At 39.9% G+C, this 24,576-nt stretch overlaps 2 protein-coding genes across 2 annotated transcripts; one reads left to right on the top strand and one right to left on the bottom strand.

Moving 5' to 3' along the window:
- Positions 1 to 4,599: 4,599 nt before the first annotated feature.
- LOC125309953 (THAP domain-containing protein 2-like) lies at positions 4,600 to 9,854 on the bottom strand. The gene is made up of 4 exons (XM_048267074.1): positions 9,001 to 9,854; positions 8,777 to 8,905; positions 6,783 to 6,911; positions 4,600 to 4,969 (listed from the first exon to the last, which is right to left on the bottom strand). Exons 1-4 carry the CDS (start codon positions 9,253 to 9,255, stop codon positions 4,799 to 4,801), a joined length of 684 nt encoding a protein of 227 aa, XP_048123031.1. The 5' UTR covers positions 9,256 to 9,854; the 3' UTR covers positions 4,600 to 4,798.
- A 2,711-nt stretch (positions 9,855 to 12,565) lies between these two features.
- On the top strand, positions 12,566 to 13,909 carry rpl22l1 (ribosomal protein L22-like 1). Its single transcript, XM_048267075.1, has 4 exons — positions 12,566 to 12,656; positions 13,104 to 13,214; positions 13,442 to 13,563; positions 13,654 to 13,909. Exons 1-4 carry the CDS (start codon positions 12,648 to 12,650, stop codon positions 13,796 to 13,798), a joined length of 387 nt encoding a protein of 128 aa, XP_048123032.1. The 5' UTR covers positions 12,566 to 12,647; the 3' UTR covers positions 13,799 to 13,909.
- Positions 13,910 to 24,576: the final 10,667 nt, after the last annotated feature.

The following is a 24,576-nucleotide window of genomic DNA, read 5'->3' as shown; positions in this document are numbered from 1 at the left end:
GAGCTCTGCAGAAGCTTGGGTGCCAGTTTGTGCCCCACCCGGCATTGCCTAACTCAGGCTTGCCGACACAGTGGCGTAAAGATGAGTCATCCATCTGGCTGTCTCTACCCTGCTCTATTCCTCACAGCAACAGTCTGTGCATAACAATTACAATGCATTCCTTTAGCCTTTGTGGGTGCATGTACACTCAGAATGAAGTGCAGTGCTGACCTCTGTCTTAAACGGAAAGCATGCCAAATTAACCTGTTATTGATTGACAGATTGAAAAAGTGAAGATGAAATCAAGAAGCTGCATGTCTTCCACATAAAGTTACATTTGATTAGCAATGCCATTATAAAGTATGTAGTGTCTTAGCAATAAGAACATATCGCAACTTTAGGTTTGTCCAGAGGACCTGTGGCCTGAACAAAAGTTATGGTCCAAAAACAAAAACATTACGGCAGCAAGAGTTTTTATAATTTAACGGCGTTATGTCAGCACGACATTAGTGTTAATTTCGTCAGACGAGACGAGAGGAAATATGTTCGTCAACGACCTTTTTTTTCATGACTAAGACGAGACGATGACGAGACAGCAGTATTGTCCTGAAACACTGACTAAGACTATCTTAAGATGCATTATTGTTGACGAAAAAAAGGCGAGACTAAAATGTTTTGCATGAAATAAAAAACTAAGATAAAATCTCTCTTCATTTTAGTCTACAAAATGAGAAGACAGAATATCTAGCTGTTACGTTTTCAAAATATTCGAATGAGTTCAAACGCAACAGCTTTCCTGTAGGCTAGTCTACGTGCTGTTGCTGCAACCCTGTGGCTGCAACACCTAAACTACATGGAACAAGAAGACTGGAGATTTCTGCCAGAGTTAGCAAACTAACTACCTAAGCTTTATGCCACAATGCTACATACCCAGAAGTTGAAGCTTCTCTCATACAAATTAACATCCACCAGAATGTCCATACGAAAATGTTCATCATGTAATGTCAACTATTTAACTAGTTAGACTGATGATGCAAAGTTTGCTAGCAAGTAAGCTAATATGGAAAGTTAAGCTAGCAAGTTAGCTATGGCTAAGATGGAGAGTCTGTTTGGGGAATGTGTTGTGTTTGGGCGTATATCACCATCTAGCGAGACGGAGTAAAACATTAATACTTTGGTCTACGACAGTGTTTCTCAAACTTTTTCAGTTTCAGGACCACTTAACTAACCCTAGCTAAAAAAAAAAAAAAAGATTAGACCTACTTCAACAGTAGCCTATAATTAGTCTACACTATAGGCCTACTCACTGAACCACCTTGCTTATTGTCTTTGCACTTTGCTTATTGTGTGGATTCATACTGTATGATTTAAACTGGCATATCTTACATAGACAGTGTTGCAGAACTGTTTTTACAAACAAGTTGGTTCAATATTGCAAACAACTCATCTATATTATATTTTACCACGTCTGCTCGCGGACCACTTGGGATAGCTTGCAGACCACCAGTGATTCCCGGACCACACTTTGAGAAACACTGGTCTACGAGTATGACAGTGGTCCAGTCAAATCTTTTACTGTCTATGGTCAAATCCCAGCCGAGCTACTGTAGCTCGACTTACCTGTGCATGTAAACATACTGACTGACAAAAAATCAGAATGAGTAATTATAACAGACGAGTAGCCCTGTGGACACACAATATTGTTGGAAAATTGAGATGTGTGAAACACTATTTGACTCAAATGGTAATCAGAAATAATTTGTTATAAAAAAAAAAGACTAAAATGTGTTGACTAAAACTGACTAAGACTAAGATACCTTTAGTTTTCTTTTGACTAAAACTAGACTAAAATGACGAGACTTTTAGTCGATTAAAACTTGACTAACAAAAATGATATTTGAATGACTAAATATGACAAAGACTAAAAAGCACATTTCGTCACAAGACTAAGACTAAGACTAAATTAAAAATAGGTGACAAAATTAACACTACACGACATTATCGTGTTTTAGGCAGAGGCGGACAGAGTACACAGCTTCATTACTTCAGTAAAAGTACAGATACCCTTTGCTAAATTTTACTCATTAACAGTCAGATGTCTACTTAAGTAAAAGTACTGAAGTACTTGTTTTTAAAAGTACTTGAGTATCAAGAGTACATTTTCTAAATATGGCATTACTACTGCCACAGTGCTTACATTTATGTACAGAAACGTCCTACATGGAGTTATGAAAAATGTTAATGTTAATACCTTGGAGAATGTAAAAGGAATTGAAAGTAAAATCAAGTCATTTTCATCTTTTTACCATGTTGCCAGGGATGGGCAGTATTTCTAATACATGTATTTCAAATACAAAATACTATTTTGTAATTGAAACACTTGAAGCGAACACTATCATTAACTTGTTCAGAAAAATTGAAATAGTCTGGTGAGGTGGGGCCCGCGGGTTGGCACATTCGGGATGGACCTGCTGCGTCTTCATCCATTGTTTAAGTCCATGGTTTTGTGTCTTATCTAAATCTGACCATGGAGTTGACTTTGGCGGAAAGCTGAAGGTGATTGCTGATAGGCTGTCCCAATCAGTGGTGCCTGCACAATCCAATCACGTTTGAGAGGGAAACAACAAATTGAGGGTTTCCTAGATTTTCTTTTTTCCTTTTTTTTTTTAGAAGTAATGGGTACTAACGGTTATGGATAGAAATGTAGTGGAGTAAAGAGTACAATATTTGCCTCTCAAATGTACTTGAGTAAAGTCATGAGTACTCCCCAAAAATGATACTCGAGTAAAATACAGATCCCTTAAAATTGTACTCAAGTACTGTACTCAAGTAAATGTACTGTCCGGCTCTGGTTTTATGCAGCAGCATATTAACGCTGATTAAATGAAGTAGCCTATGCCGGTAGATGTCGCCTTCTCCGCTAAAGCTGGTGAAATGTCAACACAGTCGCCATGTCAACACTTACCGATGAGAAGCATGGCCTACATTGCTCTATGTAAACTACATTTAAATTGATTATTCAACACCATTTATGTGGAGGAAAATAAATATGATAGAACATGCCTACGTAGGCTAGGCCTAAGTCTATTCTTCGAAATGGATAGCCAACCTCTTTTTACACATTTCCTCAATGCATGTGGAATTGCTATTTGCTATCGTGCAGTTTTATCTATATTATTTCAAATGAATGTTAAATGATTTCAAATTGTATATTAAACAATGTGTAGTGGTAGCCTGGGTGCCATTCCCAACTTAGTCCCGCCCACAACATTTGAGGTCGGGAAGTTCGGTCTGGCATAGACCTCTCCAGAATAAGTCCCGCCTCCTAACTTCTGTATCCATCCAACCTTCGGTAGTCAAATGTCTATGGGAAATAACATGGTGTTTTGAAAGATCATTACCTGTCAAACTCTGTAGGTGACAAAGTTGAAAAAGCTGCTGGGCAGATTGGCCTACACACTTCTGCCATCTAGTTTCCACTGGATTTTTTTTGATTTTGATTGCCGTTTAAGTAGTATAGTCTATAGTATACTACTTAAACGGCACCGGCTATCAAAAAAATCCAGTGGAAACTAGATAACAGAAGTGTAAATAATCTGCCCACCAGCTTTTTCTACTTCTACCTACAGATGTTTTACCGGTATGATATTCAAAATGCCATGTTATTTCCCATAGACAATCGACGCCCGGAAGTTGGATGGATACGGAAGTTACGGAGGCGGGACTTATTCTGGAGAGGTCTATTGCTCCATTGTGGAGCAAGTATACTCGCCCTAGATCGGGCGGACCAATCAAATCGGGCTTTACGATGATGGACAGGTGAGCAACAGCGCCATCTGAGCACACTTAGATTAGACTTATGTTTGAAACAAAAACGCTGTGCCTAGAAGGATACATGGCTTTTAAGACCCCATATGGAAAATGCATATTATTTAATGATGTTTTATCACTGAAAACGATTATTTCTGAAAACTTTGGCCAAAGTTGAGATGTGGGAAAACTCGTGGTTTCACTTTCATCAAGGGAAAACAGCACTGTTGCATTGCGACATGTTCCCTCATTCATTTGAAATCTCTGATTGACCACCTGTTCGAGGGATTTGCGACAGCCTTATCCAGCTGTTTAACATGTTTGTAGCATATCAGTGTTATAACAGAATTATTTTTAAAAACGGAGGGGATATAGGCTATAGGCTTATATCAGTTTTTACCTAATAGCCTACCCTACTACGTATCTCTTAGATTTCTCTAATGAATCTCTAATGATAATGACTGTTGTAGGCTAGGAGTTATTGACGGCACTAACTTTTACAAAAGACCAGAAAACAATGTTAAGGCATTTGTGGAGAAGAAGGATGGTTCGTGTGTTTTCTTCCTACACCTCACAGTAAGCTATTTTGTTGCTCTGGTTGGTTAGGTCTATTGTCTATATTGAGTGCATAGGCGTTCCCCTCCTGTATTGGTTGAAACACGCCCCATAATTACGTCCCAATGGAGTAGTATCAGACTCATACTCTGACTAGAATTGAGTATGACTACGTCAGGCTAGTGTAGTGGATCAGCATGGTTGCAATACGTTGCAAAACATTCTCACAAAATTATTACTAACAGGCCTACAGCATTTAGCACATTTATTTTATTTTTTAAAATAATTCAAAACAGAAACAAAATAATGGTTTTGTAAGTGACAATAACAGGTAGGTGTACTGATTTTGTTAACATTTCCAGAGGTAAATGTTACAATCTTCTGTTTTACAGAGCCTGTATCAAGTAAGTCAACCAACCACAGCAGAAATCCAGCTTCTCCTGTAGTTCCTCTGTTAGCAGCTTTGTGTCCTTTTTTTATCCTCTAACAAGGCATTCACTGTCTTCTTCTGTCTTCTTTCTCTGTCCCTAGCATTTCTTAAGTGCCGTCGTAATCTCACTAGCTCCTCCTGAGCTTCAATTAACTTCTGCTTTGCTTTAAGTGGGTCCAAGGCATACTGATGATCCTGAAAAACATTTAAATTTTCAACAGTTAAAATTTCAATAACAAACCAAGTCTCCTGATTTTGATAAACTTCAGCAGGGTTGGGTCAGTTTACTTTGAAGTGTAATCCATTACTGACTAGCCTACAGATTACATGGCATTTTTTGTAATCAGTAAAGCAATCAATAGGATTACCCAAAACGTAATGTAATCTACATTAGGATGACTTTTTACACAACACACATTCTTATTTTCCACGGTCTTTAATTCAAAGTTGTGGGATAGACTGGAATGAGTCTATCGGTTGATGTAGACGGCTCCTCCATTTTAGGTTTTGATTTGAACCTTTTTCTTGTCAAGAAACTACACAGGCAATTGGATGACAAGTTACATCTATGGACAAATGAATGGGCTGCTTGTCAAATTGAAGGGGCACTAAGCGTTTTTTTTTATCTGAATTTACCTTAAAGAAGCACTATGCAACAATTTTTGCAAAAATGACCTTGATTATACAGGTTGAGAGTCGTTCTGATGGTTCTACAACACTTTCTGGGTCGTTTGGTGGGTGCTTCGTTTCCCCCTACCGAAAAACCGAATATGCAACTTTCTGTTCCCGGTCCGAGAAAATCCGGATGTGACTCAGTGGAAGTATCCCATCACGCCTCGAAAATGTAATCAGATTGTAGTTTCGAAGAAGACTGCAAAACGGACACCGATTTGGCTTTGTTGCTGTTGAATTGTAGCCTACCCTTGGGTGAACTTCGTTTTTGTAATGTGGTTTGATAGTCTCTTGAACAATGTGTTTGCTCGACCGTTTGTATTGTATGTGTTTAGTTTGGTTTCTTGATGGCTAGATTGGAATGGTTACAAGACTTTTTCTGGGTTGAATGGTGGCCATCTCGCTTCCCCATAGCGTCTGTGAAAAAATCCGCCTTGCAACTTTGGTCCGCCAGCCTCAGAGTCAAAGTTTTGCGGTCTCACAATGTAACAAATAGCTTCTCGGCACTACACACATACATGCCAGGCACTGGCTAGCTAGAACAGCAATGGAGTTTCTCGGACAGAGTCAGAGTCAGCGAAAAGAAGCAGAAAGTGAGTAAACCATTGTCGGAGGAACAGGGAAAGAGGAAATGGTAGGGGGAGCTCTGCAGAAAACAGTGAGAAAACAGCGAAGAAATTGCCAAAACTGCACAGGGTCCCTTTAAAGGTATACTATGCAGGTTTAGGTATTTTTGGCGAGTGTAGAGCTCCCTCTAGAGTCATGATGTATTTCTATGTTACTCTGCTATTGTAAATAGCAAACTTGTCGCGACTTATCCCCCCTGTACACAATGCAAATGCTTTTGTTGTGGAGGTGAAGGATTAACAACAGGGAAAAACGAAATCCAAAGAGCTAGGCTATATCTACTGACAAGGTAATGTTTCAGGATTCTCATGAGATTTGGCGGGGCGCTGCTATTGGAAGTTCCATGGCTGGTTTTCTTGGTAGGGACTTGCTACGTCTATGCTGTATAGCTATGCTAGATGAACGATTTGCCTATTGAAAATTTGTTTACCATCAAATTGCCTTCGTACAGGTGAAAATCTTGCATAGTGTGCCTTTAAATAAAGAAATTGCATTGTTTGCATGATAAAATGTAATCAAGTAATCCCCAACAATGTAACTATAATCTGATTACAATTTTTTTTATTGTAATCTGGGTTGATTATAGTTACTATATTTTTGTAATCTGATTACGTAATACAGATTACATGTAATCCATTACTACCCAACCCTGAACATCAGCCCAGCATCCACCAAAGGTTTTTAAAAACAAAAACAAAATTTAACTCACTGAGATTGACACCTCACTGAGGTTGAGTCCTTCAAGTCCTCTGACAGGTGAACGTGAACGTGACAGTGGATGTGGAAATTCTGCAGTTGCCTTTTGTGATGTCTTGGTTGTCTTGGGTGTACTAGTCCGCTACAGAAAATATTTGAGTTAATATGAACAGTGGGCATTGCACATGACTAGAGAAAATGAAAAATAAATTAGATGAAATAAGAAATTGCTGTGACACTAACTTTGTAAAGATGATCAGGAAACTCTCGCAATGTAACAAATTGCTTCACGGCACTACACACACGCCAGGCACTGGCTAGAACAAGGTAGCAATGGAGTTTCTCGGACAGAGTCAGAGTCAGCGAAAAGAAGCAGAAAGCGAGTAAACCGTTGTCGGAGGAACAGGGAAAGAGGAAACGGTAGGGGGAGCTCTGCAGAAAACAGTGAGAAAACAGCAAAGAAATCGCCAAAACGGCATATGGTCCCTTTAAAGGTATACTATGCAGGTTTAGGTATTTTTGGCGAGTGTAGAGCTCCCTCTAGAGTCACGATGTATTTCTATGTTACTCTGCTATTGTAAATAGCAAACTTCTCGCGACGTATCCCCCCTGTACACAATGCAAATGCTTTTGTTGTGGAGGTGAAGGATTAACAACAGGGAAAAACTAAATCCAAAGAGCTAGGCTATATCTACTGTAATGTTTCAGGATTCTCATGAGATTTGGCAGGGCGCTGCTATTGGAAGTTCCATGGCTGGTTTTCTTGGTAGGGACTTGCTACGTCTATGCTGTATAGCTATGCTAGGTGAACGATTCGCCTATTACAAATTTGTTTACCACCAAATTGGCTTCATAAAGGTGAAAATTTTGCATAGTGTGCCTGTGATCAGTATGGCGTTGCGGTGATGGAAATAGGAGACAGTGTTGAGGTTTCTCAAAAAGGCAAGGATTTTTTATTTCCACCTTGGAAGCTGAGCACATACCAGTCTGGAGAAATCGGAAAAACAAAAGAAAAACCAAACTCCAAACAATACAAATCAATCACTAAACTTTCAAAATATATCAAAATGAACTTTGACCATCCTTTTCAATCATAGGACCAGGTTTCAAGCGTTAGGATTCTTAAGTCTATAAACAGGGGCAATCACTTGCTCACCTCAGACCATTCTACCTCCTACTGCTCTCAACCATATTCCCACCAGAGAATTTAACTCTGCAGACTAAACCAATGCACAATCAATCAATCAACAATCTAACAAAATGCACCTTCTCTATATAAATATCCAAAAATACATTCCATACCATAAAACCCACAGTTTCATAACAAGGCAATCCTATTACATAATTTCATAACCTAATACATAGTATAAATAACCAGAACGTCCCAAGCACCCCTCTTGTCCTGCACACTTGACCTCTGCTTGTGCAGTACGTCACAGTCCACGAACTTATAATGTTCCTTGCAACTTTCCGTCGGGTCTTTTCTCAGTCCCCAGATCAGGAAGTGCTATTGCCCGAAACAATGAAAGGTTTGCTGAATGTCCGTGTTCCCTCAACCTTCAGTTGGCCACCCTGAAAGTAGGAGGCTCTTAACTAATATTGTCCAATATGCGTTTGTGTTTTGCAGTTGCCGTTGCAACCATGCTGGATGCCGTTCGTGTTTGTGTGTGCAAATAAAGTGTGTTTGTAAATCACGTTGTCCGTTCTTTGTGTTTAGCTCCCGTATGAAATGAACTGTAGCCGTAACGGGCAGCCGCACCGTTACAGTGCCTTTAAATAAAGAAATTGCATTGTTTGCATGATAAAATGTAATCAAGTAATCCCCAACAATGTAACTATATTCTGATTACACATTTTTTTTATTGTAATCTGGGTTGATTATAGTTACTATATTTTTGTAATCTGATTACGTAATACAGATTACATGTAATCCATTACTACCCAACCCTGAACATCAGCCCAGCATCCACCAAAGGTGTTTAAAAACAAAAACAAAATTTAACTCACTGAGATTGACACCTCACTGAGGTTGAGTCCTTCAAGTCCTCTGACAGGTGAACGTGACTGTGACGGTGTATGTGGAAATTCTACAGTTGCCTTTTGTGATGTCTTGGTTGTCCTGGGTGTACTAGGCCTCTACAAAAAATATTTGAGTTAACAGTGGCCATTGCACATGACTAGAGAAAATGAAAAGTAAATTAGATAAAATAAGAAATTGCTGTGACACTAACTTGATCAGGAAACTTAAAAATGGATGGGATCACTCCTTCCCTTAAACGGACCGTCTGTCCAGTTATGTCAAAATCCTCAGGTTTAAAATGACAGCTGCAGAGCAGGGTGAAGTGTGTTGGAGTAAAATTCTCTCTTCTCAGTTTTGCTGCCCATGCCTTGCGCCTGACTTTGTCAGTTGGAAATCTACACAGAAAGTCCCTCTTTACTTTTGTAACGCAAACATGTAAATGGTGAAAAAGTTCAGAAAGTTGCATGGAAATGGGGACATGCTATTCTAGGAGAAAGATATTTAAAAATATAAAAAAGATATTACAAAAATATTTTAAAAGATATGTTGAAAGATATTTTAAAATATTCTAATTATTACAACAAAAAATACAGCGTCCGTTTCACCTCAAAATTATATCCCCTTGTTAAAGTTTTGGCATTACGTCTCATGTTGTTGCCTTCGGTACTTACTGAAACATTAAATTTCACCCGAAAGCCAGATATCCATAACTTGTTGCGAGTAGTATATCCCCAAGAAATACAAGACAAGAAATACTATTTTCTGATGGGCTGGTAGGGGGCTATTGTACATTGGGGCTCCTATGAAGTAAATCTGATAAAAAAAAATGTAGGCCTAATCACCCTCCCATATCAATGTAAACGATGATTGAACTGACAACAAGCAGGCTTTGCAACAGTGTAATCAACTGTAACAAGGGAAATCCACCATAATGTTCCGTAACCAGTAAAGTAGGCTAGTACAACAAATTAAACAGGTCAGCCTCTTATTAAAATGAACTGCATTTCCCTTTGGGTCATTCCACGACAGTTCAACCAGGGCCCACGCACTTAGGTCTCAAAAAATTCTGAAAAAATTACCAGGTGTACCTATGTTACCCAGGAGACACACTGTAAAATTACTCTTATGTAAGATCATTACTTTCCATGATACAGCCAGTTTTACAGGGGGAGGGGGTGTCGATTTTGTCCAGCCTCTTTTTTTTGTCAAAGTTCACAAGCCCACAGCGCAAGAACTAAACCATGTAGGAGGCTCAAATTTTGCATGGTGGTACATAAATAGGAATAGTATGTAGCAAAATAGTCACGTTTGGTCTGGATAATCTTGCATGGTCATAGCTGTCCCTCAAAGTTGATACAAATGTTATTATTATATTTGTACTCAACATAGGCTCTTGATTTATTTTCCTTACTGAGATAAGTAGAAACACTCTCACAAAAAGCAATGAACAGAAAATATATCCCTTCAGGGTCTGAACAGCAGACCTCACAAGTCTGAAAAATCATTTTGGTTATCATTTTCAGAGCACCCAAACACCTTGTGGGAATATACAAAGATTTTTTAAATATGTTTTTCCTTATTCTCAATGATCCCTTCTTTTTGAAAACACCAATTTGACTTGTCTTATTCAAATATTTATTTTTTATTTTCCACCCTGAACATGGGCAAAATGCCCCATTGACATCAATATGTTTTATATAGAGTCACCACACTGCCACCTGTGGTTGTATAGAGTAACCTGTGGTAGCTCTATACAAAACATATTGATGTCAATTTGCATAAGACAAGTCAAATTGGTGTTTTTAAAAAGAAAAGATCATTGAGAATAAAGACATTTTTTAAAAAAAAATCTTTGTATATAAACACCAAGGTGTTTAGGTGCTCTGAAAATGAGAACCAAAATGTTTTTTTAGACTTCTAAGGTCTGCTGTTCAGACCCTGAAGGAATTTATTTTCTGTTCATTGTTTTTTGTGAGAGTGTTTCTACTTATCTCAGTAAGGAAAATAAATCAAGAGCCTATGTTGAGTACAAATATGTCTTCTGAAGGCTATGACAGCTATGACCATGCAGGATTATCCAGACCAAACGTGACGATTTTGCTATATACTATTCCTATTTATGTACCAGTATGCAAAATTTAAGCCTCCTACATGGTTTAGTTCTTGTGCTGTGGGCTTGTGAACTTTGACAAAAAAAAGAGCCAAACAAAATCGACACCCCCCTCCCCCTGTAAAACTGGCTGTATCTTGGAAAGTATTGATCTTACATAAGAGTAATTTTACAGTGTGTCTCCTGGGTAACATAGGTACCCCTGGTAATTTTTTCAGAATTTTTTGAGACCTAAGTGCGTGGGCCCTGGTTGAATTGACATAAAATGACCCCTTTGTGTGCTATAAATGCATGTCTGTTGTCTATACATGACTGGCAACATGGGGGACAAACAGAATAACATCATGTAAGGTGTCCCGATATACGGAATTAATTAACTTGGTGGAGAAAACTGCACTCTTACATAAATCGATCCTCATGTCAAATCTATGATTTATGTTTTTTTTGGCCCCCACCATTGACTTCAAGGCAGCTCTGCCTGGTGCTAGGGTTAGTCCAAGGTTATGGTTAGGGTTAGGATTAAGTGCCTTAGGGGCCCAAAAGACAATCAAGCAACTATGATAAGCATAGCCTATTGTCATGGTTAGTATATTGAACTGAGTGATGAAATGTGGCTTATTTGAGAAAAAAATAACAGATTTTATTATTTGAAATACTTTACAATCCCTCATATTTTGTTACAAACTGCATTAGATTTTTTCCAATCCTGCAAAATACAAATTACAAAGTACACTAAATTAAATACGTATTTTAAATACATCTAATTAAAATAGGCCTAGGCTACTGCCCATGTCTGCTTAGTCTATGGTTATGGTTATGGGATTTGGCAGGCGCGCCTTTGTCCAAAGTGACACACACAAAAACAATATATTTAAAATTTAACAGGGAACAGATTAATGTTGGTCAAACTATAATAAAGAGAATAGCAATAATAAACAACAATGTCAATTCAATCAATAGCCTAATAAAATAAGCAATGAAAATCAGGGAAAAAAGCAATAATAAACAATAATGTCCATTCAATCAATAATATAAAAACAATAACATGGTAAGACTAGCCTACATTAAGGAGAATATCAAACAGTCTTAACATTACTTATCACAGAAACATGCATCGGTATAACAGTTGACGAATTTCTAGCATTTTATGGATATATTACTTAAATAAATATAACTTTTCATTCACCCCCCCACCCCCCTTCACCTATCAAAACTTAGCGTTTGGTCAAAGCCCGTCTAGTGCATAAGTTAACTTCGTATCGGGGCCAATAACTATCGATATATATATTGTAAAAACAGCTTCTCAGCTGTGAAATGTTATACCTTGCTCTTTAGTTTTCGCACTTCTTCTATTTGAACAACCAAATGCAGCACAACAGTCCGGCATCTTTTGAGCTGCTCAGGAGTTTATTCAGATTTAGAACGCAAAATGACTGGAGAAAGATGGAGGCGGCATTGACGCATGCTGAGAAGCAAAGGCGACAAATCTAGCTACCAAAAAGGAAGCTACGTTGTCATTGAAGGCGCTTAACGCACCAAATAGGCTCATTCGACTACAGCGCTGCACGGATCTGGCTGAACGTGATGCTTGTTGAATTTAACAATGCATCCATTGTGCAAAAGTCCAACATGTATCACGTGCAGCTAGATTTGCGCAGCTCTGCACGAAGTCGAACGAGCCTATTCTTTGGCGCATTAAGCGCCTCCTCTGACAACGTAACTTCCTTTTCCTCCCTCCTCTCGCTGAAATGGCCCCGGTAAGATTCTCTTGTGGCAACTTTGTTATGTAATAAATACATTCAGACGTGAGATTATTGCTAAGTACAGAGGAGTTAGACGTATGGTAATAGTGTATGTGTGGCCATACCTTGTGGCCCGAAGAACCACCAATTTACGCGAATAAATCACCATAAGGAAAGACGGCCCATATCTAACACGTGTTACGTGGTAGTCTGTCTAGGTTATCTGTTACTGTGTTGCTGTAGCTGTAGGCTACTGTTACATTCACAATTCCACGTCAAATCACAATGAATAACGTAGCCCATCATCGATATCATAGAAAAGACGATATAGAAACTATTTCTTCCGTTAAGAGTAGTATGAAACTGACATGAATGAATAAATATGGATTAGAAATGGCCTTTCAGAGTTATAGTTGTGTAGTTCCGTGAATTGTTTGTACTAACTGGTGCATAATTACACAGAAAAGACAGATTGTCAAGACTACCAAGAAGAGCAAGAAGGGAGCTTCTTGGAAATACACCCTTGACCTCACACATCCAGTTGAGGATGGGATCCTTGACTCAGCTAATTTTGTGAGTTGTTTTGGATGTTTAATATTATGAATGGCTGTCATGAATTAAGTGGTTATACTGTGTCTGTTTTAATTGTTTAAACATTCATAGGGCTTTAAATAAATTAAGATTGAATTGAAGGTGTATTGGTACATGACTAACCTGGTCTGCTGACTAGGGTCCCCTTCCCTAGTTGAAAGCCTAGGGCCATCTTCCCTAGTGTGGTCATTTGTCCTTGTACCTAACAGGAGATCTTCCTGAAAGAGAGAGTGAAGGTCAATGGCAAAACTGGTAATCTGGAAAATGTAGTCCAGATTGCACGCCTGAAGAATAAGATCAATGTCACATCGGAAAAGCAGTTCTCTAAAAGGTGAGATTTCATCTAGTATGCTCTGTATGTATTATTTTCATAATATCCACACTGATGGACCAGCTACGTAAACATCTGCATATTTTTTAGGTACCTGAAGTATCTCACCAAGAAGTACTTGAAGAAGAACAACCTGCGTGATTGGCTGCGAGTGGTGGCTTCAGATAAGGAGACCTATGAACTGCGCTACTTCCAGATCAGTCAGGAGGATGATGAGTCTGAGACAGAAGAATGAAGCTGAAGCTTTTTACTGCCAGGCGATAGTAGACTCTGATGGCACATGAGACCTGAGGTGTTCACACTGTAGCCTGAGATTTGTAAATAAAGATGGTTATCTGATACATCATCTGGATCTCTCTTATGGTCTTTATTTTGATCTGGTTGTCTGTAAAGTTATGTCCTTTATATGGTCAATTGTGGACAAGATGACACCTTTCTTTGTGCATAAGATAAGTTAAATCCCTGTTGTGCTTTATGAACTGGTACTTTATTTTAGTAACCAATAGATAGTTAATTTCAGACCTAGATACAGGCCTGATACAATAGCTCATTTAGACATGCTTTAGTTGTTGTTAATGCAAGTTGTTTAACTCTAATTTAACAAATTTTACATACATTTATAATACAAAACAATGGAAGCAAGTATACACATTCCAAAACCATCTAATATGAAAATGCAACTTTTTAATCCTATTGTGTCTCTGTAACAAGAATCACAGCATCAGTGGTGATGTGGTGTGATACAGCCGTATAGAATACATATTAGTGTCTTTCACAGAATGTTAACATGTATGGCCATCGTGGGGAGTGAGAGACAAACGTTCTTTTAATTCCAAGTGAGGGTTAACAGGCAAATATTTAAAACACTTTTTTTTTCATAATTTTGGACCGAGCTTTTTGATTATATGCCTGAAGATTCATCTTGTGTTTCTGGTGATATCCTTAAGTTTACAGGTTACAATCAGCTGATCAACAATGATGCTGTGCCATACCAGTTTCCCTGACATGGTTCCCTAACTGCAGTAATGGGCCTCTGACACCAACACCTAATAATGTTACTCCCCCATGATGTTTCACACTTCCCAGGGAGTGTTAATCATTTCCTCTAAACATATTAGGGTGTCTATCACACAATGTTCATTAGAATGGTATTAATCAATGCATAGAGTATTGTCCCAATAGAGTGAACCTTCTAATCCTCCTGGGTGTCCTTAATTTGGGAATATAATAATTTAATAATTTATTAAGTTATTTAAGTTAATAATTATTATCCACATTACACATCTTGGAAGTAATAATGACTCTGGAGAGGCTAAATCATTTCATCAAATTCTACCATCTGTAACAACAGGCCTGAAATAGGATACATATTGCACAAGGGAAATATGACAAGTAGGAGATTTTTATTCCATTTTTCCAGTGAGAACCTATAAGGCCTTCAGCTGTTGATGAATATGTGTTAGCCTGATGTTATAATTATTCTAATTGACAGCCATCATTTTTAATTGTTACAATTATCATTTTAGTTCAGTATATTGATGAGGTGTCAGCATGACATCCTGAGTTAATCCTCAACTTTGTTTTCTATATTCACATGGTAGTTAATTAAACTCCCTCTCTCAAGCATATTGCAAACAAATTTAGAAATATAATGTGCATCAGTTGGCTGTAGGCTGGGAGAAATATCTTTTTGCCTTTATGAACCTGATCTTTGTTTCAACTGCTGTGAAACTCACATCATGAGGTGTTGAACCCTGCTCTTTTTGACTGTCTTGTCTTTTGTTTATTTCTCCTTTGATCATGTCATGATCACCTGATTCAGGATAGAGAGGTTGGATTAAATCTTATCAGCAGTAGAAACTCCAGCCCAGCAGCCAAAGATAAACCGTTTAAGTAAAAGATTACCCCTATGGCTATGCAAATAGTTGTGGTGTAATAGTTGGCGAAAACAGTATAAATACAGTTGTACCTTTGGCAGGCACAACATACTCAGTCTTGTCTGTTTACTAGACAGTCTAACGTGGGGCTCCAGAGATGTTGACAGCTGCTGGAAGAGAATCGGAAGCGATGGTGTTGACCAAGTCCAGGACTAAGAGTGAACGGTTTCAGGCCATCCTGGCTGGACTCCTTGAACTGGAGGTCCTCAGAGCCAAGCACAAGCAAATGGTGGAGATGGCACTGGGAAGCAGCAACAGCAGGCCCAAACACTCACAGGACACTCAACTGGGAACCTACCAGTATTGGCTGGAAGGGAACTCATCTAGGCTGAGATTGACCCGCAGTCTTTCGGAGGAGGCCTTCGATGACTTGGAGAGATGCGAAACGGCTCAGAGCTGGTCAAGGCACTACTCGGAGGACCTTCTTCTAGATAGTGTAGGCCATAGTGATGAAGGCCCAGGGCCAAGGGTGCAGCCTGCTGCTGCTTGGGACGACAGCAGCTCCAGGGCCAGCTCTGGGTTCTGTGAGGACGACATGAGTGAGGTGTGCAGTGAAGACGCGGATGTCAGTTTCCTCTCAAACTCGTTCGCCCCTCTGTACACTCAGTATGCCCCTGAGGTTAGTGGAACTCTGAGGCCCATTATGATGAAGAGGGCTGAACAGCAAAGGGAGGTCAGAGATGAGGGCCCTGCCAACAGGAATCAGGAGGTCATCCCACAGGACAGCTTCTTCTTGGTGGCCAGCCTGTACCCTGACTCGCGCTGGCCGGATGTGTCAGAGGTACTGCAACCCCAGGTGGTCCTGGAGTCTAGGTACCGCTCGGACTTGCGCTCCCACCAGGGGGAAGAGGTTTATCGCTACCCCAGCCCGCTGCACGCTGTGGCCCTGCAGAGTCCACTCTACGCTCCTCGGGGTCCAATCAACCTAAACAGGAGTTTGAGGCATAGCACTATGAAGCCTGGGTCGCGGCCAGCCTCTGTCTATCTTTGCTCACACTTTGACTTAGGGATCAACACAGAGTCCTCATGTTTACCCACCAGCATGTCTGTGGTGCCCCAAGGGCAGGCTTGTCAAATGCTTCCCCGAGTTCCCTGTGAGAAGCACAGGCTGGAGATGCTTATCGCACGGCTGGCAAAATGCAACCAGCATCTTAAAAATCAGCCACCCTTGCCAAGACCACAGAGAGGCAATCCAGCATCCAGTCTTCATCGCACGTGTTCCATGGGCAGGATGGGAAGGATTTTGGACAGTAAGCAAAAAGCCCAGAAGAAAGGTGAGAGAATGGACACCATGTCAAACTGTCCTTCAGTGTCTTCCCCTAGGACCCTCCATAATATGAAGAGAGCCATGCGTACCAGGTGTGGCTATGGGCAGAGGAGATACTGACACAGCACTGTTGTCTAATGCTCCAGATGAGGAATGTGTTGGCGTCTCAGACAGCAAGAAACCGAGGGAAGCACATGATGTGGCCAATCAGAAGGAGCAGTCGTCACCTGGAATAGGCATTTTCTCCCCAGGGTCCTCTGTTGTGTCTGATCTACCAGTGGAACTGGCCAGCTTGAGCGTAACATGAAATGGCCAGCACTCATGCACTAGTGCTTTGATAAAGAACTGATCAGTCCTTCATCCGTGTTTGATTTGGTCACATACAATGATGACAACTTTGAAATGTAGGCCTAATTGTAATTTATCTGATCTGTGGATTAGGCTAATGTCTTTCTTATGTGTGACTGATATGGAAACTAACTGATTATTTCGACAAATAAATTAAATCATTATTTCTGGTCACTGACTCTATTGTGTAGTGTCGGGGGGAGAGAATAGTTTTCTCTTTCTGTTGTATGTGCTATCACCATCATGGAGGCCTACAAAACCGGCCATATAAAAAAAAAGGCAGTGAGCACAGCAGCTAAACTAATTTACAGATGAAAAATAAGAATGAGAAGCTGAAAAGACATGAAACCTTAATTTACATCGATTTCATCAGGCTCGGAATAAATCTGGAAAAGAAACCAAACAACAAACCTCAGAGCGCTTGCGCAAACAACAGCGAGTGTTGAATCACCTTGGCCACGTTTCGTCCGTCTTGAACTCAACCCGATGTTCTGCTCTGTGGTGATTACTTCCATGTTTTCAGGTATCCCCGAGGGCCAAGGCTCCATGTGTGAACATCTCCGAGTTCAAACAAATGGTGGGCAGATTAACGAAATGACACAATAGACAAGAAATTAATTTAGGCTTAGGCCTACAATCGCTGTCGGAACCGTAATCATCCAGTGACAATTATCACACGATTTATAAACCTTTGTTGCATGCGATTTAATCACTGACATGATTGCAAAGGCGCTCATCACTTAAATGATCCCTAAATGTGATAACTGTTATCCCTGACATTTACTGCATCAAGGTTTAGGAATTTATAGGTTGTTAGTGTACATTTTGCATTCCAGCCTCGGCTTGCCATCTACGTTGCTGCAGATTCTTCTTCATCCACCAGGTGTCATCAGAGATCATTTAATTTGCTGGAAATAATCAGTTTGTAGATGTTTAGCATCTTCTACCAAGGCATTAAAGAGCATTCAACATTTTCATGGAATAGATGTGATATCCGATAAGACAGCGTCACAATTCAACAAACTGTTTTTTCATGTTGAGCAAAAACCTCCGTGGCTGTAGCCTAACACATAGGCCTATGTTATTTAATGCAACACACATGAAGAAACTGATAGGAATATTTTATCATTTTTGCTCAATAGCAAGTTTTTATAGCGAGAAGATAAGTTTATTTATTTTGCCTTAAGGGAGGAGAGCGAGATGTTCTCACATGGGTGCCTTTTCATCTATTTGGAGCCGAAACTCTGCCACCGTGGGGATGCATACTACTCTCCAAAATAAGCAGTGATACAAGAATGCCTACGATTTCAGTTTTCTCTAGTGACTGGGAGGAATTTCACAACTGTGAGTGGGAAGAATTAAGCCCCTTTATATTTTTCAAGGAACAAACAAAATTATTATTATTATTATTATTATTATTATTATTATTATTAAATAAATTGTTATTTAATTACACCTTAAGTCATTATTTAATTGAAACTGTGATACGATTTTTGTTCTTCTGAACACAGCATTCTGTACTCTCTTCAATAATTGTATGGCATGAGTGTAATTATGTGCATTCTTGTAAGGGGCCTGGTGTGTTGTGTACATTTGTGTGTGTGTGTTTGTGTGTGTGTGTGTGAGAGAGAGAGAGAGAGAGAGAGAGAGTGAGTGAGTGAGTGAGTGAGCATCTCTGCACATTTAAGTATAGACAGATTGACACAGAACCTTACCAACTCCTCAAACCTAAACTAAGGTGAGTTCATATGGGGCACAGATGTAAATGTTTTGACTAGGTGGGCTCTTAGAAGAAATAGCCAATCTATTATATCATTTCATTTTACTACTTAAACATCTAAAATGTTTACATGTATTCTTCTTCTGCATATTTGCATATTCTGTATCGTTTGGTAACAAACCTGAAAACAATGAAAAATATCTTTCACTCCGTTTTAAATTATTGATAACATCTGTAGAGTTGATTCAGAATCTTTTGTCAGTTGTGCCAGTTTTTCTAATACTAATACACGTAGGCCTATATTTAGTTTCATCAAATTCTTCCATATAACATCCAGCACAGTCTAAAACTGTCTCATTGGCTGCCCACTATAGTGCCACCAGATTCAGACCTTGTAAAATGTTTACTTCAAAGAGCCCCACCTGTTCCATGCCAGCTGTCAGAACCTTTTCTGCCTCTTCAGAGAAGTCTGGGAGGCACACAATAACTCATCCCTCCACATTTTTTCCATAGACTTCACTTGGGCTCTAACTCTTTAAAGGCCAGCACTTTGGCACTACACAATTCAGATGTTCTTGAAAGAAGGTAAACACTGGGGGATTTGTTAATATGTATGTCTGTGTTAATCCTATAGGACAATCTGGTAGGCCTATGCAGGGAGAAGGAAATTTGTGGGATTGGTATAGTAATTATTTGCCTGGCCTCTGCCTGCCTACATACTTCCGCTCGATTTCTTTTGCCTACAGTAGGCTACTACCTGTGAAGTCAGAGAGTCTAAGTATAATACTACTATTACTAATAACTAGATGTACCGCATAGCGGTACAAAATATGACCGCCGCTCAGTCCTGTACATCCGTTCCGCGAAAATAAATCACACTTCAATTTGTCTCCATATTTTACTCCATCCCCCACTCTTGAAACTTTTGTGTATGCTTGTTTGGCATGCCTGAGTGTGTGTGTGCGGCTGCACAGAAAGTAGCCTACTGGTGCTGAAAAGGTGAATAGATTGTAGAATAGCCAAAGATGTAGAATTGTTATAAAACCTTTAAAATCTCTAAACAATCACAAGTAGGGCAATTCATCACAGTTCATCCATTGCAACTGGATTGATGAAAGGTCACTTACACCTGTAGGCTAAATTGTATTTGGGAAAAGCAAAAGGTATCAGCATAATGTTATTTATTTATTTATTTATTTATTTTTTATGTATTTTTAAACAAAAACATCTCTGTCAGTTCCATGCCGTTTTCAACAGCTATCAAAAACAAAGGTCATTTTTGGATGGATGGATTTTTTGTGAATGTTTCTTCTTCTACATAAGATTTTAGTCATCTTTAGTTCATGTAATACTTTATTGTCAATGCACAAATTAAGTAACAGTAGTCTGAAACGTTATTGTTAATGCACAAATTAAGTAACAGTAGCCTAGTCTGAAACGAAATGCTGTTTTACATCTAACCAGTGGTGCAAATAACTGACATGTCCAAATGGGCCTTGATGAAATGCGTCGCTAGACTGTTCATACACATTTTAACGGGCCAAAGTTGAAGAGCTTTTGTCCGTTATTGTTAGTGCAAATATAGGCTGATTCATGTTCCCTTGCATTGTTTAACTGAGGTCCATGGCTAGTCTGGCATTCATCAGACCAAGCTCAATCTTTTAAGAAATCAAAAATAAATAGCGGCAGATCAGGCTGGGTTCACCCAGCCTAGTCCATAGGCACCGATATTGTTTAAATTTTCCGATTGAGATATAGCCTACACGCTCTGGCTATTCTAAATGCAAAAATGCATCAGGGAGTTATGACAAAACGGTAACTAACAAACTAGATCCTAATAGAAAGCTGTTAGCTTCCCTAAGCTACAGGTAGGATTATAAGGTAGGACTATTGACAACATAAATTGTCAATAGGCTATGCTGGCGACACAAATAAAATCTCCTTTGAAACCAATGGCTTACGCCTTACAGTATCAAGCGGACTTAAACTGTCATATCGTGGGAAAAGTTGTAATAACATTCACGCAGCTCCATGAGTCAAGGAAAGCTTAATGAATGAAGTAGCCACTTCTAAATGGGACCCACTACACAGTAGCTTAAGGTGTTTTGCTAAAGCAGCCATAATGAAATGAAGGTGTCATTGTTTGGATACTTCACACACACGTTTGCTTTTAATTTCACAGACTACAACTACCAAGCTGTAATCAAAGCACATCGATTCCCCTCTCACACCCTGCACGCACTTTAAAACAAAATAAACAGGCGCCTCAGTCTCATGCATGTATAGGCAAAACTGTATCAGACCGGTGTAACGTTGGTAAATCTTCCATTGCACAGAATGATTTTGTAGCACGTGCAATAAATGACAGTCGAAAGATACAAAGAGTGCTGCTATACATTTGCTTGGTATAACCGCATTTATAGTTTTCTACAAATGCAATAAATCAAATGCCTCCATCACTCAACCAACGCTAACGGTAACATTACCTAGGTCCTTATTGATATTACAAGATTAACGCACCTGCAGTAAAACCAAGCATGTCCGATAAACATCCTCAGATTTATTTCGGGCTTCAAGAAGAAATGGGAATTACACTTCATGTGAACATCGCCCTATCCTTATTAGATGTTCGCCATGTAAATTACAGTCCTTGTATGAAGCGTCCATTGTTTTTTCCAACCCACTTTTAACTTCCAACAAAATTACGTCTCACTGCAACGATGCGCCATCTAGTGGACAAACGACTACTTCTCGCCAATACTGAAAATGCAGCCATGATGATGATGATGAATATTTATTTTGGCTTTCTTTTAATCCTACTGATTTTCATTTTTTACGGGGGCAAATCACAAATGAGTGATTATGAGCCAGGTTGATGTGGGCCCTTGAGACCAACATACCATAAAAGATTCACAGAGAACTGTGTCTGCCCTACCCTCCTTTCGGGGGGTCCAGTCCAGCGGGGGCTGCAGATGAAAACGAAAAATGACGGTTCCATGCTATCCATGTGGGGGTACATGCCCACCAAGTTTTGTGTACCCCGGTCTTTCAGTGTCCCGGGAATCCTTGTTGGTGTATGTCACTAAATGTACACATAAATTATTTTATTGTAAGGCCCCCCATGAACGAAAGTACACAAAACTTGGCATGCATTCAGAGGGTGTCATAATGATCCTACACTTTTAATTTCGTGCAGTTTTGACCTTGTCAGCCAGAGATATTGAGATGAAAACACCTAATTTTTTGCTTTTTTTTTTTTTTAACTAGGTGGCGCTATACATGAAATAAGTGGTAATGGGATGGGTTGACATGCCCCCTTAAGACCAACATACAAAAAAAGGTGGACCTCCTAGGCCCTACGGTTCTCGAGATATTCACAGAAAACTGTCTCCGGCCACCTACAGGCCAGTTGGTGTATAGTAACATAAATTAATTTATTGTGTGGCCCCCCATGAACGGAATTCCACAAAACTTGGCGTGCATACAGAGGGTGTCATAATGATCCTACACTTCCAATTTCGTGCAGTTTTGACTATGTTAGGTCACAGATACCTTCAATTACACCACCTCATTTTTACTTTTTTGTGTTTAACTAGGTGGCGCTATACATGAAATGAGTGGTTATGGAATGGGTTGACATGGCCCCTTGAGATCAACATACAAAAAAAAATGGTCCTCCTAAACCCTACGGTTTTCGAGATATTCACAGAAAACTGTGTCTGCCCTACCCTCCTTTCGGGGGGTGCAGTCCAGCGTGGGGGCTACAGATCAAAACAAAAAACGATGGTTCCATGCTATCCATGTGGGGTTACATGCCCACCAAGTTTTGTCTACCCGGTCTTTCAGTGTCCGGGAATCATTGACGGAAATTTGGACATGGAAAAAAAAAAAAAAAAAAAAAAAATCTGACTAAACCTATATGACCGCCGCTTCGCTGCGCGGCGGTCATAATAATAAGAAAATAAGAACAATGGCACAATAAAGATAATATAGGCCTACACTCTGTAAGATATTTTCCAGTGCTATCTTAGGTGGTAGGTGCTATTGTTTTTATGAAAACTGCCATAATGCCATATTCATTTAATTTCATATTGTATTATACAGGAAAGAATTAAAAGTAGCAAAGTTACAGTTTAAAAGGGGCCTGACTTAGCCTGGCGGGGCCATCCTATATCATTGAGATGTATAGTCTGGCATTGAACCATTCACCTCGCTTAATCCAAGGGGCGGGCAGAGAATTGTCTTTCAAACGGCCTAGGCATGCAATAGGCCAGCGCTACGACCATATCCGTATCCGGACGGCAAAACGGCAAATACATCCTTCTTCGAAAGGAATGACTTAAGCGCATTGTGTTGCTCAACTTTCAAAGAAAAGCACAAGTCCAACTTCTCCAAAGTTGACGCCAACGCCGATTCAAACAACCGCTCTTCGTTCGCCATAGCCACCTTCCTTGTTGTTCACCGTCGCAGGACTGTCGTTATCCTGTTAAGCCCGCCTTAAGACTCTCTAACAAAATAGAGCGCTGTGATTGGATGAGGTCCACGGCGTCAGCCAATAGAAATCCCTATGGTTTGATACTAGACGTACAGGCTGAGCAAATTAATTTGCCGCCGCTAGGGTGCGTCTAGATTTCTAGGCTAGTTCTGCAGCACATATAACAAGTAACAGGGACAGGGCACATGGCCGTAGCTACCATATAGGACACCGAGATACGTGATAGCCTACCTAGGACATGTCAAAAAAACGAAAGTAGAGTCGAGTCGGCTATCGCGGAGTGTGTCCTAAACTAATTAACAAATGCAACGCAGCTCACATAGTTTAAAAATAAACTTCAAAATAAACTTGACGTCTTGTTAATTTCTGCCAGTAGGCTAATCTTGATTCACCTGACCTGAACAAAGGCTGTCACAAAGTTAACGTTTGGAAAGCCATTAGAAGAGCAGACAGAGAAGGAGGGAAGGTGAGAAATGTAGGCCTAGGGCTACCAACAAAGATAATGAATGCGTAGCAAGATGGGTCCTAGTTCATGTCTATGAGGGCAAAGTGGAGTTCAGTCAGAGACGGGCTCTGGTTCAGTTCCCGCCTGTACAGGGGCGTGTCACTGACGTATGACTTACGTTTGAACGCCTCGGTTCCACGCCAGACAAGCCGGAGTACAAAATAAACTTGGTGTACCTTAATTAATGTTGAGACATGATACCGTGTCCGAAATGTGTATCCATTGCTCAGAAAAATAAGGCTTTGACAAATTCTGGGAAATTCTTGTATTCTGCCATAGACATCAATGTTAAAAAGAGAGCCCGATCACTGCATAGGCTAAATGTGCGGGGGCGTGGACTGCTACCCTATTTGCATAAATTTCCAGGGACAGGAAATGGCCTCTCATGAAGTATCTTCGTAATCAACCATCTTTGCTACCAATGAGTAACCTGACTCTCGCCAGATGAATTTCGTTCCGCCTAGCTCCACTCACATCCATCTGGGATCGCTTCCATTGAGAGTGATTTCGGCACCAGATTTTATGGTAGAGCCAATCAGGACGCGGGGCGGGAGTTTCATAGATGTGACGTATCCAAATCATATGCATGGATTTTTGATCCCAGCCTTCTGAAACACCTCTCCAATGGATCGATCCCAGATGGATGAGTGGAGCTAGGCGGAATGAATTACATCTGGCGAGAGTCAGGTTAACCAATGAGATGCTAAATAATAAAAATGTATGTTGAAATTCAGTGGAGAT

Source organism: Alosa alosa, chromosome 16, assembly GCF_017589495.1.
Source record: "Alosa alosa isolate M-15738 ecotype Scorff River chromosome 16, AALO_Geno_1.1, whole genome shotgun sequence".
NCBI classification, from domain to species: Eukaryota; Metazoa; Chordata; class Actinopteri; order Clupeiformes; family Clupeidae; genus Alosa; species Alosa alosa.
Note: the sequence above shows the minus strand (reverse complement) of the source record. Positions and strands in the feature narration are given on the sequence as shown.

Excerpts from the sequence above, each read along its gene's own strand:
- rpl22l1 (XM_048267075.1), top strand. Across the intron at positions 13,215-13,441 it reads TCCTTGACTCAGCTAATTTT|GAGATCTTCCTGAAAGAGAG; the intron begins GTGAGTTGTTTT and ends TGTACCTAACAG. Across the intron at positions 13,564-13,653 it reads GAAAAGCAGTTCTCTAAAAG|GTACCTGAAGTATCTCACCA; the intron begins GTGAGATTTCAT and ends CATATTTTTTAG.
- LOC125309953 (XM_048267074.1), bottom strand. The coding sequence starts at position 9,255 with ATGCAACTTTCTGAACTTTTTCACCATTTACATGTTTGCGTTACAAAA. Across the intron at positions 6,912-8,776 it reads TCAGTGAGGTGTCAATCTCA|CGGACTAGTACACCCAAGAC; the intron begins GTGAGTTAAATT and ends TATTTTCTGTAG. Across the intron at positions 4,970-6,782 it reads TCAGTGAGGTGTCAATCTCA|GATCATCAGTATGCCTTGGA; the intron begins GTGAGTTAAATT and ends AATGTTTTTCAG.